This window comes from Electrophorus electricus, chromosome 13 (assembly GCF_041902795.1).
Source record: "Electrophorus electricus isolate QZ-2024a chromosome 13, ASM4190279v1, whole genome shotgun sequence".
NCBI classification, from domain to species: Eukaryota; Metazoa; Chordata; class Actinopteri; order Gymnotiformes; family Gymnotidae; genus Electrophorus; species Electrophorus electricus.
The window spans coordinates 13,596,686-13,612,626 of NC_137509.1; the positions used below are offsets into that span (position 1 = coordinate 13,596,686).

Consider the following 15,941-nt stretch of genomic DNA (forward strand, 5'->3'; position numbering starts at 1 on the left):
CGTAAAAGTGTCTGAATAAACAGTCCACGAAAGTGTTTTAAGTGAAATTGTGTATGTTTAATTATGTTTAATGTTACATTAATATTCCACTTTACAGATTAAATACCTATGCACTTTTGTAAGAGTATGTAAAGAAATCATTGTTTGTATATGTATAGATTATATGTAAATGAATTCAAGAAATTAAATACATTTTTAAACAGTGTGTAACAGTTCTGGCACTAAGGAGAATGGGGTGTGTTCACTGCAATGACAGGCTGAAAGAAGGAACATAAGACAGCACAGTTAGGAAAGCTCACTATTGATCTTAAACTGTGAAGTCTGGATTTACACGTGTACTTTTACTGGGTTCTTACCACGCTGGTCCGTGGGGAGCAGCACTGAATGACTTTGCAGCAGAACGCAGCCAAGGTGGCTGAGAGAGCAATCTGAGCTGTATGTGCCAGCATTTCCACTCCCATGACATGTTCATACGTGTCCTGTGGAAAAACAGAATTAAATGAAGAAATGTATCTGGTTTGTTACGTTTCAGGACATAATTATGTGCCTTAGTCTACTTCTAACCTTTCTCTTTAAAATGTACACATTGTGGGTGGAGCCAAGTCTTACTATTACTAGTTACTTTTATAGAGTTCCCTACAAAAGCAGGTAGCCAGGGTGGTCCTTCACTCTGGATTTTTCTGAAATGATACTCTATTTATTATAGTAGTTCACTATTAAGAGAGTTTGTTATTATTAAAATTCTACATAATACCCATAAACATAATGGGGAATGTCCTTTTAACTAATTGTAATGAAGCTGGCCTGAGTGCCGCAGGGTGCGGGGCAGGACGCACAGACTTCCTCGTTCGTGCATGACATTTATTGACATATAACACGGACAACATAAGTGGCACTCACATACAATTACAAGGGTGAACATTATTAACATTTAACACTGACGATATACAGAAACATAAACTGGTGAAAACAAACACAGACGTTACAGGCTACAGATATAATTCACACGAGCGACTCACGTAGAGACATTGGTAGCGACGATAACCAACAAAGGGAGCACACAAGGACTAATTATAATGTATGAAGTCATTTACTTAATCACACATTCTATTCTCTATTATAGTATTCTATATATTAGTGCTTGTTTTACAATATAGGGAATAGTGATTAGGGATCCATTTCATAATCGGAGCCAATGTCTAGTCATCCGACAGACCAGCCTAGTCTGTGTTTTTTGAAAGTGCTATTTGCACTGTCCCAGTAAATTAGCCATCTTTATGTTCATTTACAAATTCTGTGTATGTCTCTACATTTACAGATTCACTGTATGTCTTTGCATTTACCTCCTTTAAATCACCTGACTTTAGTGCAAAGAGAAGTAATCCTCATGGTAGTGAGGCAATGAGCAAGCTATTCTTCATAGATTAATAAATAAATAAGAGTATCTTATTTTATTAAGGGCTTGTTTTTTGCATAAATAGTCTGGCCATAGAGTTAGAATGAATTTTGTGAAGTAGGTTTATGGGCTAAATTAAATTTATTCACTATGGTTGCCATTAAATATTAAAGTCAGTAAGATTTATCAACACTTTCCTTTTGTCCTCAACCACACTTCTCTTTTGAATCCTCTCCTGTAATCTCTCAAAGTACATTTACTAGTTCCACCAGCACAGAGCCTACTTTTGTCTCTGAAACCTAATTACCAAATCTAGCTCTTCATCATGTCAGCTAGACCCTGTCCCTACCTCTCTTCTCAAGGCCCATGTACATGCCATCTCTACTTCAGTTGCTCATTTGATAAATACAAGTCTGTCTTCTAGTTTTGTTCCTTCTGCTTTCAAAATTGCAGCTGTTACTCATATTTTGAAGATTTTTACTTTATTGCTTGAATTATATAAAAACTACATGAATTCAGTTAGAATGACAAAAAACTGAAATGACAATGGTTGGACCACTTGATCTTTTGGATAACCACATTACATCACTTGGGTCGAGGGAGAAGGAAGTATATAATAGCATGTATCAATATTGCTTGTCCTGGCATCCCTTCACTGGCTTCCAGTGACATTTAGGATTCATTTTAACATTTTACTGTTAGATTTTTAAAGCTCTGAATGGGAGAGCACCATCATACATTCAGCAGGTTCATATTATGTTGAAAGCTCCTAGGTCGGTCAACCTAATGCTTTTATAGATACCCAGGTCTAAGGTCAAGGGCAGTGGTGATCGAGCCTTGACAGTACCTGCCCCAACTCTTTGGAATAACTTGAATTCCCATATTAAGACTCCTCAGTTTTTAGATATTTGTAAATCAATACTGAAGATTTTAACTCTAGCTAAGTTAGTTAACAACTGTCACTACTTTACTGTGATATATGTTTTAATATTAGGTCTTACTGCTATGATTGTAAGGTTTACCTTATGATTACTTTAATATTAAGCCTGTACAGTACTTTGGTCAACCAGCTTGTACCTCTGATGTCAAAGTCTGAATAAATGAGAATTTTCTTAAGCACTGAAAACTGAATCTATGCTATTAGGCCCCAAATCCCAAGTCTCCAAATTGTCCAGTTTTGCTTTTACAATTGTATGCTATTACAATGACTGAGAAACCTTGGCATCCTTCTTGATTCTGCATTCTACATACTGTACCTGTTTGTTCCCATATTACATATAAAATCCTCTTTCTCACATTTTAAGTTCTGCATGGCTTGCTCCTACATACCTTTCCAAAATCCTTCTTTATAACCTTTCTCATGCTCTTAGATCTATTTTGAAATCTGACTTGTAACTGGCTTAGCATACACATCCGAAAGAGGCTACAGAGAAGGTTCAATCTCTACACTTTTTCCTGCAGTATCAGGGTCAAATGTGCCGGTTACATCCTATTTTTATGTCAGAAGTGTTTATGTGATGAGCATAACATACTGAGCAATATCAAAGCATTAACTTCTCATGACTGTGCTCTTTAGCTGGAACAGTAAGGAAGTGACTCTAAGTAAATTGCTGCAATATTCGAAAAATCTGCATTACCAGGAGTCTGAGACACATGGCTTTTTCTGAACTGACAAGGAAGTACGTCCAGCACATGGAATCGAGTCGGTTCCCTATCAGTAGTCCCAAGCTGTTGATAAAGCAGACGACTGATGAGGCACACATCACAACCTGCACTCCCAAACAGGCCTTCAGCTGTTGCAAAAGAGAACAGGCATGCACACAGACAGAGGCACACACCTTTAAATCATTGCTATGAAAAAATCATGTATGTGCTGTGACTGTATTCTGAATAATGGAAGCTATGTTGTAAGGTGTCCAGGTGGTGTGTCAGTGTTTCCTTGCTTACTGTAGGAAGATGCAGGTTCTGAGCACCTACTGCCACACCACCAGCTATTAAGCCCTGCAGGATTGAAAACAAATACACACTAGAAATCAGATATCAGATACTGCATTTTAAAAAAAACAACAACAACCAACTGCACCAGAATTGGATTATGTGATCAGCCCAGATAATGATTAGATAATGATTTAATTCTATAGAGATCTGTTTTAAACTGTTAATACTTACAAATAAAGCAAGACTTCCAATGAAAATGTTAGGCATTACTTGATTTCCCAAAGTTGCCATTCTGATGCTCATAATAAAGAGACTAAGCATAATCTGTGTAATCTATGGAAAAGGGAATAACATGGATATCATCTTAGCTTTGTGAATAAACATTTAAAACATTAAAAAGAGATCTAAAGTGATGAGACCCTCAAGTGTAGGTGTCATGTACACACCCCTAAAGCTTTAGGTTCTGCCTCCAGGTACTTGTTTTTTTGATAGGGGTCTTTCTTAAAGGCAACCTCCACTAGGGCTCCTGTTTCAGTCATGGAGCTTTGGTTTGGGGGACCAGCATTCTGAACACCAGAGTCAATAATCTCCACCTCACCTTCTTCTATTAAACATAAAATCAAAGTAGCAGTCATTAGTGCAGCACTCACGCAGAAATATTCTTATTCCAGAAAATACTTAAGTAGAAGTAAGCAGAAGTAAAACAGGAAACAACTGCACTAAAACCATTCATAAAGTAAGGACTTATCATTAGTATACACTAATGTGGTGTAGCAATGCGCTGTTATTACGTACACTAAATAATGCTGTTCAGGGCTTTTATTTTGAAATGAGCAAGCGCTCTTTTTGTTGAAGCAAACCACTGAGGACAGAGAAGGGCAAAATAAGTTCTATATGGGCAAAGTTTAGAAGTCATCATATAGATGCAAATTTGTCTCATCAGACTTTTAATTTTAAAGCCTTTGAATTTCTAACACTGATTTCATTTGCAATGAAATTATGTTTCTGAATGTTTTGCCTCTGAATTCAACTGTTGAATTTTTCAATAACTTATTTTCACTTGTATTTTTCAATGTTATTAAATTCAGAATCAAAAATTCAAGTTTTACAAATTCAAATAATATATATTCAAGTTGTCATATATGCTAGGTGGTCAGCCCTATTTCCAGTGACCAGTGTCACTCAGTGGTTTATAGTCAGCCTATTAGAGTGTGAACACTGGGGAATGTAACAGTTGTGACTGGCAGCCCTAACTAAATAATTTTCCCCATGCATACTCAAAGTGTTGTGGAATCCATGTAGTGGTTAAATTATGCTATTCATTTATCTTTATTTTTTACATTTTACTTAACAAACTTCACTTTTTGAACATTCTTTCACAATAAGAGCACATTAGATATTACATTTAAAGGAGCTTCCCCAGTATTTAGGATCAATTTAAAGTAGTTTTAATTTAATCTACTACCGTGATGTTAATAGTAGCTCTGTTGAGTTCTCCCAGTAATCTTCATTCATAGTATATCCTGTTACATTGGCCTCAGAATATATTGCTGAGACGAGTGGCGAAAGCTATTTATTACGGGTGTCATCACAACTGTTACATTCTCCAGAGTCAACACTCTAGTAGGCTGACTATAAGCTACTGAGTGAAATGGTCATACAAAGATAAATAAATAGAATCATGGTTGTACTTTAAAAGCAATACAGCTGAAATTTACATGAAGGGGTGATCACTTTTCTCAGGACTCTGAATCTGGTCCCCATCTGTACTCAGTGTAAGCGTTGTGCATCGGATGAAAGTTGCTATAGCTAGCTAAGACACACTTTGGCTGAAAATCTAGCGAAATAACTAAATTATCCAACTAACGTTTGCGCATTAAAACTTATGCTAACAATACCGTCTCAACTTTAAAGTACGCGTTTAATTGCAATCTGTTTTACACGCAAAGTTCAATTTAGCTAGAGAAACAAAACAAAATGCAAACGTTATGCGCCGTTATTAAGTCCGTTATTAAGGCGTAATGAGTCCGTATACGCACAGTAATAGGATGTGTGAGCGTCGTCGTTACAGCTCCACAACGCTAGAATTTAACGTTAACTATGTTAATCAGGCGAGTGTCAAGGCTGTGGGTAGGCTGTTTAAATGAAAAAAGCTTTCTCTGTAAAACTTTGAAACCATGTATTGCTTCCTTATTTATTGCTGGTTAAGAACTTTACTGGTATTACTGTCCCTTTCCAAAAACTCACCCAACTTTCCAACAAGTCGCCGTCCATAGAATTAGCAGTCTATGGTAGGTAAACCACTTAACTCATTGGTCAAAAAACTTTGTTTACATAACAGTCTGACTATTGGTTGCTTGAAAGTTAAGTGCTAACGTAAATCTAATGCACCTTGTGATTTGTCAGTCTATTACGTTTTTACAAAGCCTAAAGTTTAAAACATAACATACCTGCCATATTTACTGTCCCTTCGTCTATATATCGGTTAGGCTATCTCGTATAAACAGACGATTTCGGGTTTTGATATTTTTCAGTCCCACCCCACACGAAATTTGACGCCGATTAAGATTTGGATAGTACGGTGGCCGGCAAGACCCATCGCGCTGGTTCAAACACTTCTCTATTCTTACTCAACGTCTTAGTTCCAGATTGATGGTAAGGGTATTTTAAAAAGACACACTAGTAGAAAATAATATTTATCTGGATTTGTGTAATCTTTTGTGACAGTGATGTCACTTATAACTAATATGACCAATAGAGTCACAACAAAATACACGCCTTGATATGCCACACATGTAATGACATATTGATGAATTTCGGTAGATTGTTTTTAAAAAACGTTCAAATATCACTAAATATAAAATATCACTAACCAAATACAACACCTACTGCTACTGCACATTAAACAGGAATGCAAGAATCTGAATGGATTGCCAATACAGTGACTATCATCAGATAGTATGCTATCAGACATGAATGCCGTTATATGCCATTTAAGTAGATATGGTTGATACTCTAGTGTACAAAATACAAGCCACAGGCCCACACCGTGCCCCTTAGAAACAAAGGATGAAACCCAAAATAAAGACAACTCTGATGCAAGTCAGTAAACTAACATAACGACAGAAGGATATAAAGGTAAAAGATGATGCTTGGCTGCGAAAGAAATACAATGGGTCGTCCATAAGATCATTAAACAAGATCATTAGAAAGGCTCGCTCAGTCCTGGGGGTTAATTGAACATAGTGGATACAGTGACAGAGAGAAGGATGCTGGCAAAAGTGTCCATGATGATGAAGACCCCCATCACCCACTACACAAAACACTCCAAGGACAGTGATGATGAAGACCCCTCCCACCCACTACACAAAACACTCCAAGGAGAGTGATGATGAAAACCCCCATAACCCACTACACAAAACACTCCAAGGACAGTGATGATGAAGACCCCCATCACCCACTACACAAAACACTCCAAGGATAGTGATGATGAAGACCCCTCCCACCCACTACACAAAACACTCCAAGGACAGTGATGATGAAGACCCCTCCCACCCACTACACAAAACACTCCAAGGACAGTGATGATGAAGACCCCTCCCACCCACTACACAAAACACTCCAAGGACAGTGATGATGAAGACCCCTCCCACCCACTACACAAAACACTCCAAGGACAGTGATGATGAAGACCCCCATCACCCACTACACAAAACACTCCAAGGACAGTGATGATGAAGACCCCTCCCACCCACTACACAAAACACTCCAAGGACAGTGATGATGAAGACCCCTCCCACCCACTACACAAAACACTCCAAGGACAGTGATGATGAAGACCCCTCCCACCCACTACACAAAACACTCCAAGGACAGTGATGATGAAGACCCCCATCACCCACTACACAAAACACTCCAAGGACAGTGATGATGAAGACCCCCATCACCCACTACACAAAACACTCCAAGGACAGTGATGATGAAGACCCCTCCCACCCACTACACAAAACACTCCAAGGACATAGGAACAGCAGGCTGCTTCAGCCTAGCTGCAGGAATAAATGCTTTTCTGCTTTTCTGTATTTCTTGCAGCCATCAGACTTAAAAACTATGCACTGTAATTTATCTATTTTTCATGCCTCATTGTACATCTATATATCATTTGCACTGCACTTTATTAGTTATTATTCTGGTCAGGCTTTTGTATGATACTGCAGTAATGCATTGTGCAAAACTGTCTCAGACACAGAAATCCACTCGCTCATTTGAATTAATGTAAGATCTGTCCAGAGCATATTTCAGCCAGTGAATTGAACATGATTTCCGTCTATAGCTACAGTTACAATAAGAAATACAGATATTCTGTAGAAATCCGCTGTAGACCTGTGACCCATTTCTGTCTTTCTGGGATAATCTACTGTGAGTGTTCATAACTCTCCACACAACAGCAATGGGTTCAGGCATAGTGCCCATATATGTAATAAATTATTAATTGTTTTAATAAATCAGCTTGTCTGCTTTTGTGCACACAAAATGCATTAGCACATGCAAATCGCTTAGTAAATCTGGTCCTCAGTCTGTTGCCTAGCCAACATTAGCCTGTCTGCCCTGACTGAATCTGAAGGGTACCTATACATTCTATAACCTATTTATGTCAAAGAACTGAACATGAAAGTGTAAGGTTGCTGGTTCAAGTCCCACTGATGTCAAGTTGCCGTTGCCGGACTCCTAAGCAAGGTCCTTAACCTTATTCAACAACTCAGGCTGAGCAATCAGAATCATTTTTGTTAGTCTACTAATGTCTAATAATGATAAAATAAAAGTGTTGAATAAATAGCCCATGAAGGTGAATTAATGTTACATTCATACTTTATTACACATAGTATCTACATAACTGTATGTGCATAATATAAAAATCACTGCAGGTCTATGAATGAATTATATGTAAATGAAGAGATTAAGCAGATTTTTAAACAGCTTCAAACTCTGTTCTGTCACTGAGGACCACGGGCTGTATTCACAGCAATGACAGGCTGAAAGAAGGAACATAACACAGCAAAGTTAAGAAGCGTCACCACTGATCTTAAACTGCTGAGAAGTCTGGAATTGCACGTGTACTTTTACTGGGTTCTTACCACGCTGGTCCGTGGGGAGCAGCACTGAATGACTTTGCAGCAGAACGCAGCCAAGGTGGCTGAGAGAGCAATCTGAGCTGCCTGTGCCAGCAATTCCACTCCCATGATGTGGTCATACGTGTCCTGTGGGGAAACAGAATTAAATGAAGAAATGTATCTGGTTTGTTATGTTTCATTTTGTATACAGAGCCTATGTTTATTCATTTCCCAGATCAGCCTAGGCTGTGTTGTTGAATGTGCTACATGAACTTTGCCAGTAAGTTAGGTTCCTTTCATGTTCATTTATAGATTCATTCTATCAGTCTGCATTTGTGTGCTTTAGCTTCTCAAAATAAAACACACAAAAACCCCTGTACCTGTCCCATTTTCAATCACCTGAATGTTAATCATGCACACCTTTGTCAGGTTATCGCCTTTCTTCTCTCGCCTGATTTAAAGCCCACAAGGACCAAAGTCCGGGACATAGCCTGCCAAAGCCGCACTGATTACAACATTCAAGACTAAGCCTATATGTTCATCCTTTGAGCTATGACTACCTGTGTGATTTTCCTTTGCTTTTTTGCACACTTGATGCTGTGCTTTGTGTTTGCCCTTTATCACGAACAGTAAAGGCACTCATTCAGCACACTCACATCTCATTCTCTCCCTGCTACCCCCACAATTATAGTTGTCTTCAGTGCTAAGAGGCAAGGAATCCTCAGTGCAGGGACGCAATACTGAGCAAACAGGATTTTTTCACAGATTAATACATAAATAAGAGGATCTGATTTTTAGATATCAGGGCCACACTTTTAGAACCACACTAAAAATTACATAAATACTCTAGCCACAGAGATGAAATGAAGTATGCATGTAGGTGTCACGGGACGCTCCACCCCCCACAAGTCACGTGGTACGGATTGCCGCGTGCAGGGGGGGTGCACCCTCGTTTGTGGCCATTAGTGTTCGGCAGTCTATTTAAACCCCCATCGGTGCGTGCCTCAGTCTTGGTCATTGTTTGTTAGCGTCTGAAGTTGTATATTTGTATCCAGGTTTGTCTAACCCATGTTAATCATTAGCATTAAGTGTCTTTGTGTTCGTTATTGTGTTCGTTAAGTGTCTTTGTGTTTGTTATTGTGTTCGCTATGTGTGAGTGCCACCATTGTCCTGTGTGTTTAATTTCATTAGATGTTGCACAACATCAAGGGAGTCTGTGCGTCCTGTTCCACGCCCCGCGGCACTCGGACCACCGTTACAGAATGACCAACCACCACAGGACGCCAGCTCCCTCAGCGCAAAACGGACCTCCTAGCGGGAAGTGCGTAGGCACCTCCCGCGCTGCTGCCTAGATCTCTGGATATTGGGGAGAGGACCGCGACCGATGTCTGTGTCTACCCTGGAGGTGGAGGGAAAACTCCCAGAAATTTCTTGAGGGGGTTGCTGGGGGGGCTGGGGGCCAGGGCCGAGGAATACTGATGTGCTCCATGAGGACCGTAAAGATGGTCAAGGGCACGTCTACAGATCCTGCGTGGGTAGCAGGCGCTGCAGCACAGCGCCTTCCATGTTTGCGTGGAGGCGCTTCTGTTTGCGTGTATTTGCGCCTTTTATGTGTCTGCAGGCACAATTGTATGAGGAGCATACCGGACTGCCCTGAGGGATTCAGGGATTCTGCCATCTTCCCTCTATTCAGGATGTCTCCCTGGCTTGCGGTTCCTAGCCCACCTCATGTTGGGTGGGCGCCAGGCAAAGCCGTACTGTCTGTATGTGTCCACGGCGGCCTGGGGCTCGCAGTCCTGGAGAAGAAAGGGGGTTCTGTAATGGGACGCCCCCCCCCCCCCCTCCCCCAGTCACGTGGTACAGACTGCTGCATGCGCGGGGGGGGGGGGGGGATTCACCCTTGTTTGTGGCCACACCCCCATGATGGCGCGCACCTGCATGAGGCTAATCATTAGTGTTCGTCTGTCTATTTAAACCTCCATCGGCGCATGCCTCACTGTTGGTCATTGTTTGTTACTGTCTGAAGTTGTATGTTTGCATCCAGCTTTGCGTAGCCCATGTTAATCATTAGCCTTAAGTGTATACATGTTTGCTATTAATGTTACGTGTGAGTGCCACCATTGTCCTGTGTGTTTAATGTTATTAAACATTGCACAACGTAGAGGGAGTCTGTGCGTCCTGTTCCACACCCCGTGGCACTCGGGCCCCGTTACAGTAGGTTATATTAAATAAGTCATTATGGTTGAGATTAGGAATTAAGATCTATCATCTTTTGGAACTTTTATAAACAAGCCATGCCAAATCTCAAGTCTGAACATCTGAACAGTGTGAGAAATGACATGTCAGCTTTTATTACCCAAACATGGCAAATTTCCAATAACTCTGAAATTTCCAGTACATTTCTAGAATATTTATCTGGCTTAGCTTACACATTTGAAAAGGTCTACAGAAAAACATTTATTTTTCTATAATTTCCTTTAATATAGCACCATAGTCAAAAGTGGAGGTTACATCCTGTTTTATGTTAGAAGTGGCAATGTGTTAAATGCAATCTACTGAGCAATATCAAAGCATTAACTCTTCTCGACTGTGCTCTGTAGCTAGAACCTTAAAGAAAGGATGTAAACTGCTGCAACTAGTCCAAAAAAAGTTCTATTACCTGGAGTCTGTTACACACAGTTGTTTCCAAAGTTCTATTTTGGGAGTAGGTCCAGCACATGAAACTGACGTGATATGTTACCATGCTGTTGATAAAGCAGATCACTGACACTACACACATCATAACCTGCACTCCCAAACAGGCCTTTAGCTGTGAGGAGACAAAACAGGCATGCACACAGACAGAGACACACACTTTTAAAACATTGCTATGAAAAAATCATGTATGTGCTGTGACTGTATTCTGAATAATGGAAGCTATGTTGTAAGGTGTCCAGGTGGTGTGTCAGTGTTTCCTTGCTTACTGTAGGAAGATGCAGGTTCTGAGCACCTACTGCCACACCACCAGCTATTAAGCCCTGCAGGATTGAAAACAAATACACACTAGAAATCAGATATCAGATACTGCATTAAAAAAATAACCAACTGCATCAGAATTGGATTATGTGATCAGCCCAGATTAGATAATGATTCTAAAGAGATCCACTTTAAACTGCCAATACTTACAAATAAAGCAAGACTTCCAACGAAAAAGTCTGACATCAGCTTCTTTTCTAAAGTGGCAAGTCTGATGCTCATGGTAAACAGACTGAGCATAATCTGTGTAATCTTTGGAGAAAGGAATAACAAAGATATCTCTGCCTTGTGAAGAAACAGTCCAAATATTAAAAGTAGTTCTAAAGTGAAGCGACCCACAAAGGTAGGTGTCATGTACACACCCCTAAAGCTTTAGGTTCTGCCTCAAGGTACTTGTTTTTTTGATAGGGTTCTTTCTGAAAGGTGACCTCCACTAGGGCTCCTGTTTCAGTCATGGACCTTTGGTTTGGGGGACCAGCATTCTGAACACCAGAGTCAATAATCTCAACCTCACCTTCTTCTATTAAACATAAAATCAAAGGTGCAGTCATTAGTGGAGCACTCACGTAGAAATACTGTTATTCCAGAAAAACACTTAAGTAGAAGTGAGCAGAAGTAAAACAGGAAACAACAGCACTACAACCATTCATAAAGTAAGGACTTATCATTAGTAGAGGCCCACACTACTTTTGCTAGTATTGAACGTTAAATACGTCTGTTAGAGTGTCTGTGAAAATGACCTTTACCTTTGAGATAATGTTTATTTTACTGACAGTCTCAGGCAATATAGGACATAGATATGCAGTTTTAAATTATACATGTCATCTCTGGAAGGCTTTGCTAACAGTTATTGCTTTTTTTGTTGGTTAAGGAAATTAACTTTCCTGGTATTATTGTCCCTTTCCAGTAATTCACTCAACTTTCCAGCAAGCCGCCTTCTAATTCGCGCAGGAATAACACTATACAAAATTAATAGCCTATGCTAAATCATTTATGTCTCCAAAACTACGAAAACGTTTGATTTACATCGTTAACTGTCTGAATTGCAGCTGAGGCAAGTGATAACATAAATCTAATGCACTTTTTGGATTGTCAGCCTAGCTGCCACGGGTTCCGTTTTTCCGGAAAGGTATCCTAAATAATAATAATAAAAAAACGTACCTGCCATTTCCTGTCCCTACGTCTAAACGTAGATTATGTCTCGTAAATGTAAAAGAAGGAAGAATTGTTTATTTCCGTGCAGTGGGTTTTCTTGCGTGGGTTTTGCTATCAGTCCTACGACACACGACGAAATTTGACGCCGATTAACATGTGGAATGGCCTGAAGTTCAAATATGTCCACAGGGCTTCTCTATTCTTATACTACTTCCAGGTTCCAGAGTGCTGTTACGGAAATTTTAAAAGACACGATCCTACTATTGTAAAAGAGTGTTAATCTGGATTTGTATAATTTGAAGATGTAATATTGAGGTCACTTTCATAAATAATAATGTGCTAATTGCCCATTATGGTTCGCGACCAACAGAGCCATATCAAACCACGTTTTGATATGTTCCACAATTAATAAAATATTGATTAATTTGGGTTGGTTGTGTTTAAAACCTTGCATGGTACATTGATTTGGGAACTAAAAAAAACTAAAAACAAAAAAACTTGCTTGAATTAATCTCCATTATTTGTTCTTGGTCGATTTAAGAACGATACTTCTCAACGAGAGACCTAAATGGAATTAATGAGTTAATTAATTAATTAATTTACAAGCCATTGTCTGTTGGCTGTTTTCCCCTGCAAATTGCAGTGCATTAGCTTACTTGACACTCATTGCCCATTTATTTTTTATGGCCTTAATTTCAGTGAATCTCTATGGAGCCAATCTTAAACATAACCCCCTAAAACACAACTCTATAAAACCGCGTAACTCTATATAAAAAAGTGAATCTCGTTTGCCTAACTGTGCAGTGACAACGTAAATTTATAAAAAGCAATGAGGCTACACGGTATCTTTTTGAAAGTTTGATAAGCTACTTATTTTAAGAAATCTTTTGTTTTGTGTACTATTTTGTAGCATCCAAATACAAAAAGGTTTTATGAAATGAGCCCCTTTGTGGTTTTAGGTTTTCCAGTTATTCAGTCCTGCCCACGCAAGAAAAAATGTGACAGCAGGAAACATCTGGCAAGACTTGCACACAGCAATGTGACTAATTCTGCTTTCACGACAACTGGGAGCTTGGATTTTTCTAACTTTAAACCTCGTACCTCGTATTTTGAAATTTTTTTTAATACTTAATGCGAAAATCCGCCGTTAAAACTCAAGTTGGAAAGATTGAGAAGAGAGTGGATTTGGCTTGTACATTCAAACGAGCACAACTAGCAGGTCCCTCCCTCTGCAGCCCAGCCTCCAAAGCCTTCCCCTCAGAGGAGCCTGCTGTGGACGTTGTGAAATCTCAACACTGCTGGCCAACAAACAATGACAAAATAAATCTTTTAGTCATGCAAGGTAATCTTCAGCAATATTCGGTAAAAGAAATAGCATACATTATTTCAGTGGTCAGATGTTTGTTTGGTAAAAGAAACCATATTTTGAATAGCGCTAAATAAGCGACAAAACACCCTTGAGAAAATATATCTGTCAGAGCATTGGCACACAAATATTAGGACTGATACAATTGCCTGGGCTCTTCACAAAGATATGTTCAGTGACATCCAATACATTAATCAGTAGCCTTATCATTAGAAACAAGCTAAAACTAACCCGACTGCAACATCACAGTAAACAACCCCTCCCCCCACCCCCACCCCCACCCCCGTAAATAAATAAATCAAGCAGCGGCTATTTACCTGTTAAGCAGAAATGTGATTAACTCGGTACTGGTTTTGAATCCTTCTAGGTCCCCTAGCTAGATAGATAGAAAGGTCACTCTGGTGTTTATCCTTGTTTTATCTCAGGCTCTAATTCTTAATTTGTAGCTTGCTTTTCTTTATTTGTCATCTTCTGTTTACATATCTTTGTCATATGAGCTGTTGTTCACAAAGGAGAGATAGGCAGATTTTTTCAGTGAAGGTGGTTGTTAATCCAACATTGCTATTATAAAGTGTCTGAAGCCACTCATTGATTGTGCTTGATGAAGTGAAAGCATGCACATGCATAAGCAGTGATTGACACACTGTCAGAAACTCATTTTGGCTCTGATTTTTGTTGTTGTTTTGATTCTGGTGTGGTGGATTGTTGCAAATGTCATTAGAAACACTAGGTGGAGCCAGAAGAGCATAATTTTCAGACATGACTCTGTGGTCAGATTGCATATAGATCCTGATACATCTCATCTACCTGGCATGGACCACTTGCTGGTGATTAAAGTGAAAGAGATGGAGAGATGGACAAAGAGGCAGAAGCGCGAGACAGAGCTTCTTTTGGTGCAGTGTCTGAAAATCGAAGCGTATAAGGCGGTGGCATTACAGAGTGTGAGTATGGGTCCAGAGGGTCCTGTACCATGTCCCCAGAAGTCCTCCCTGACACTGGTTAGCTCATCTTGGTGCCTAAACTGTACTCTCCTAGAGCATCTACTGCTCCAGTCCATGCCACTCCTGCGGTTCACAACCAGCCTGGTGCTAGCATTCAGGAAGGTCAAGGTTGATGCATATTTTTCCATATTGGAGTGCATAGCAACAGCATAAAACTGGCCAATGGACCTATGGTCTCTTATGCTGCAATACAGAATTGTGGGAAAATCCCAAGACGTATATTCATCCCTTATCCTAGAACAGAGTTTAGACTCTAATTTATTGCATATGAGTTAGTGCCCGAGGTATAATGCCAGAACTTCAGGTACTTAGTAAAAAAGCCCACCAGACATTCACAGAGTTTGCTAGAGAAGACATTTATTTGACAAGCGGTGTATTAACTTTGGGACTTTTGAATTTTGTTTTGCTTTTATCTTCCAGTCACACTATGGGTCATCCACTCGTAGAGTCTGTGAAGACATCACACAGGCCTACCTCAAGCCCTTCTATGGAAACGCAGGAATGCTTTTACTGCCACAAGTATGGACATACCATTGCAAACTCGGTCTGCGATGAAGGTGAATGCTGTAGGTACTCTGCTCCCAGGTATGTCTGTGCTTTCTGCTATTGAGCATATTTTCCAGCCTTTTATTTTCCATGGGTTTGTTTCTCTCTTCGAAATGGACAAGAGAAAACAACCTATGATGGGATACTGGGGCAGCTGTATCACTGGTATTGGATAGTGTACTACCTTTCTCATCTAAAACATATTACGGTAACGAAGTGTTAATACAGGATGTAGAATTGAGTGTGTTTAGGCTTCCGATGCACAATCTGTATCTGTGTACTGACAGTTACACAGGATTGGTCAGGTCAGCCATTTGGTTGGAATTACCAGTCACTGGTGTTACCTTTATTGTAGACATCGATAATGCTGGGGGTGTGTTATTGATTGTACCCGAGGTCATGGAAAACCCTGT

At 39.7% G+C, this 15,941-nt stretch overlaps 1 protein-coding gene across 1 annotated transcript; it reads right to left on the reverse strand.

The window, feature by feature from the left end:
• Positions 1–116: 116 nt before the first annotated feature.
• Positions 117–12,789, reverse strand: LOC113584699 (uncharacterized). Its single transcript, XM_081695065.1, has 13 exons — positions 12,622–12,789; positions 11,823–11,980; positions 11,611–11,712; positions 11,409–11,462; positions 11,105–11,254; positions 8,470–8,592; positions 8,340–8,367; positions 3,781–3,938; positions 3,566–3,667; positions 3,344–3,397; positions 3,034–3,189; positions 357–479; positions 117–257 (listed from the first exon to the last, which is right to left on the reverse strand). The coding sequence occupies exons 1-13, from the start codon at positions 12,626–12,628 to the stop codon at positions 222–224; spliced, it is 1,251 nt and encodes a 416-aa protein (XP_081551191.1). The 5' UTR covers positions 12,629–12,789; the 3' UTR covers positions 117–221.
• Positions 12,790–15,941: the final 3,152 nt, after the last annotated feature.

Bases quoted from the DNA above. Each gene is read 5' to 3' on its own strand.
- LOC113584699 (XM_081695065.1), bottom strand. The intron at 11,713-11,822 runs GTGTGTACATGA...CTTTCTCCAAAG, and splicing joins CAGAACCTAAAGCTTTAGGG to ATTACACAGATTATGCTCAG. The intron at 3,668-3,780 runs GTGTGTACATGA...CCTTTTCCATAG, and splicing joins CAGAACCTAAAGCTTTAGGG to ATTACACAGATTATGCTTAG.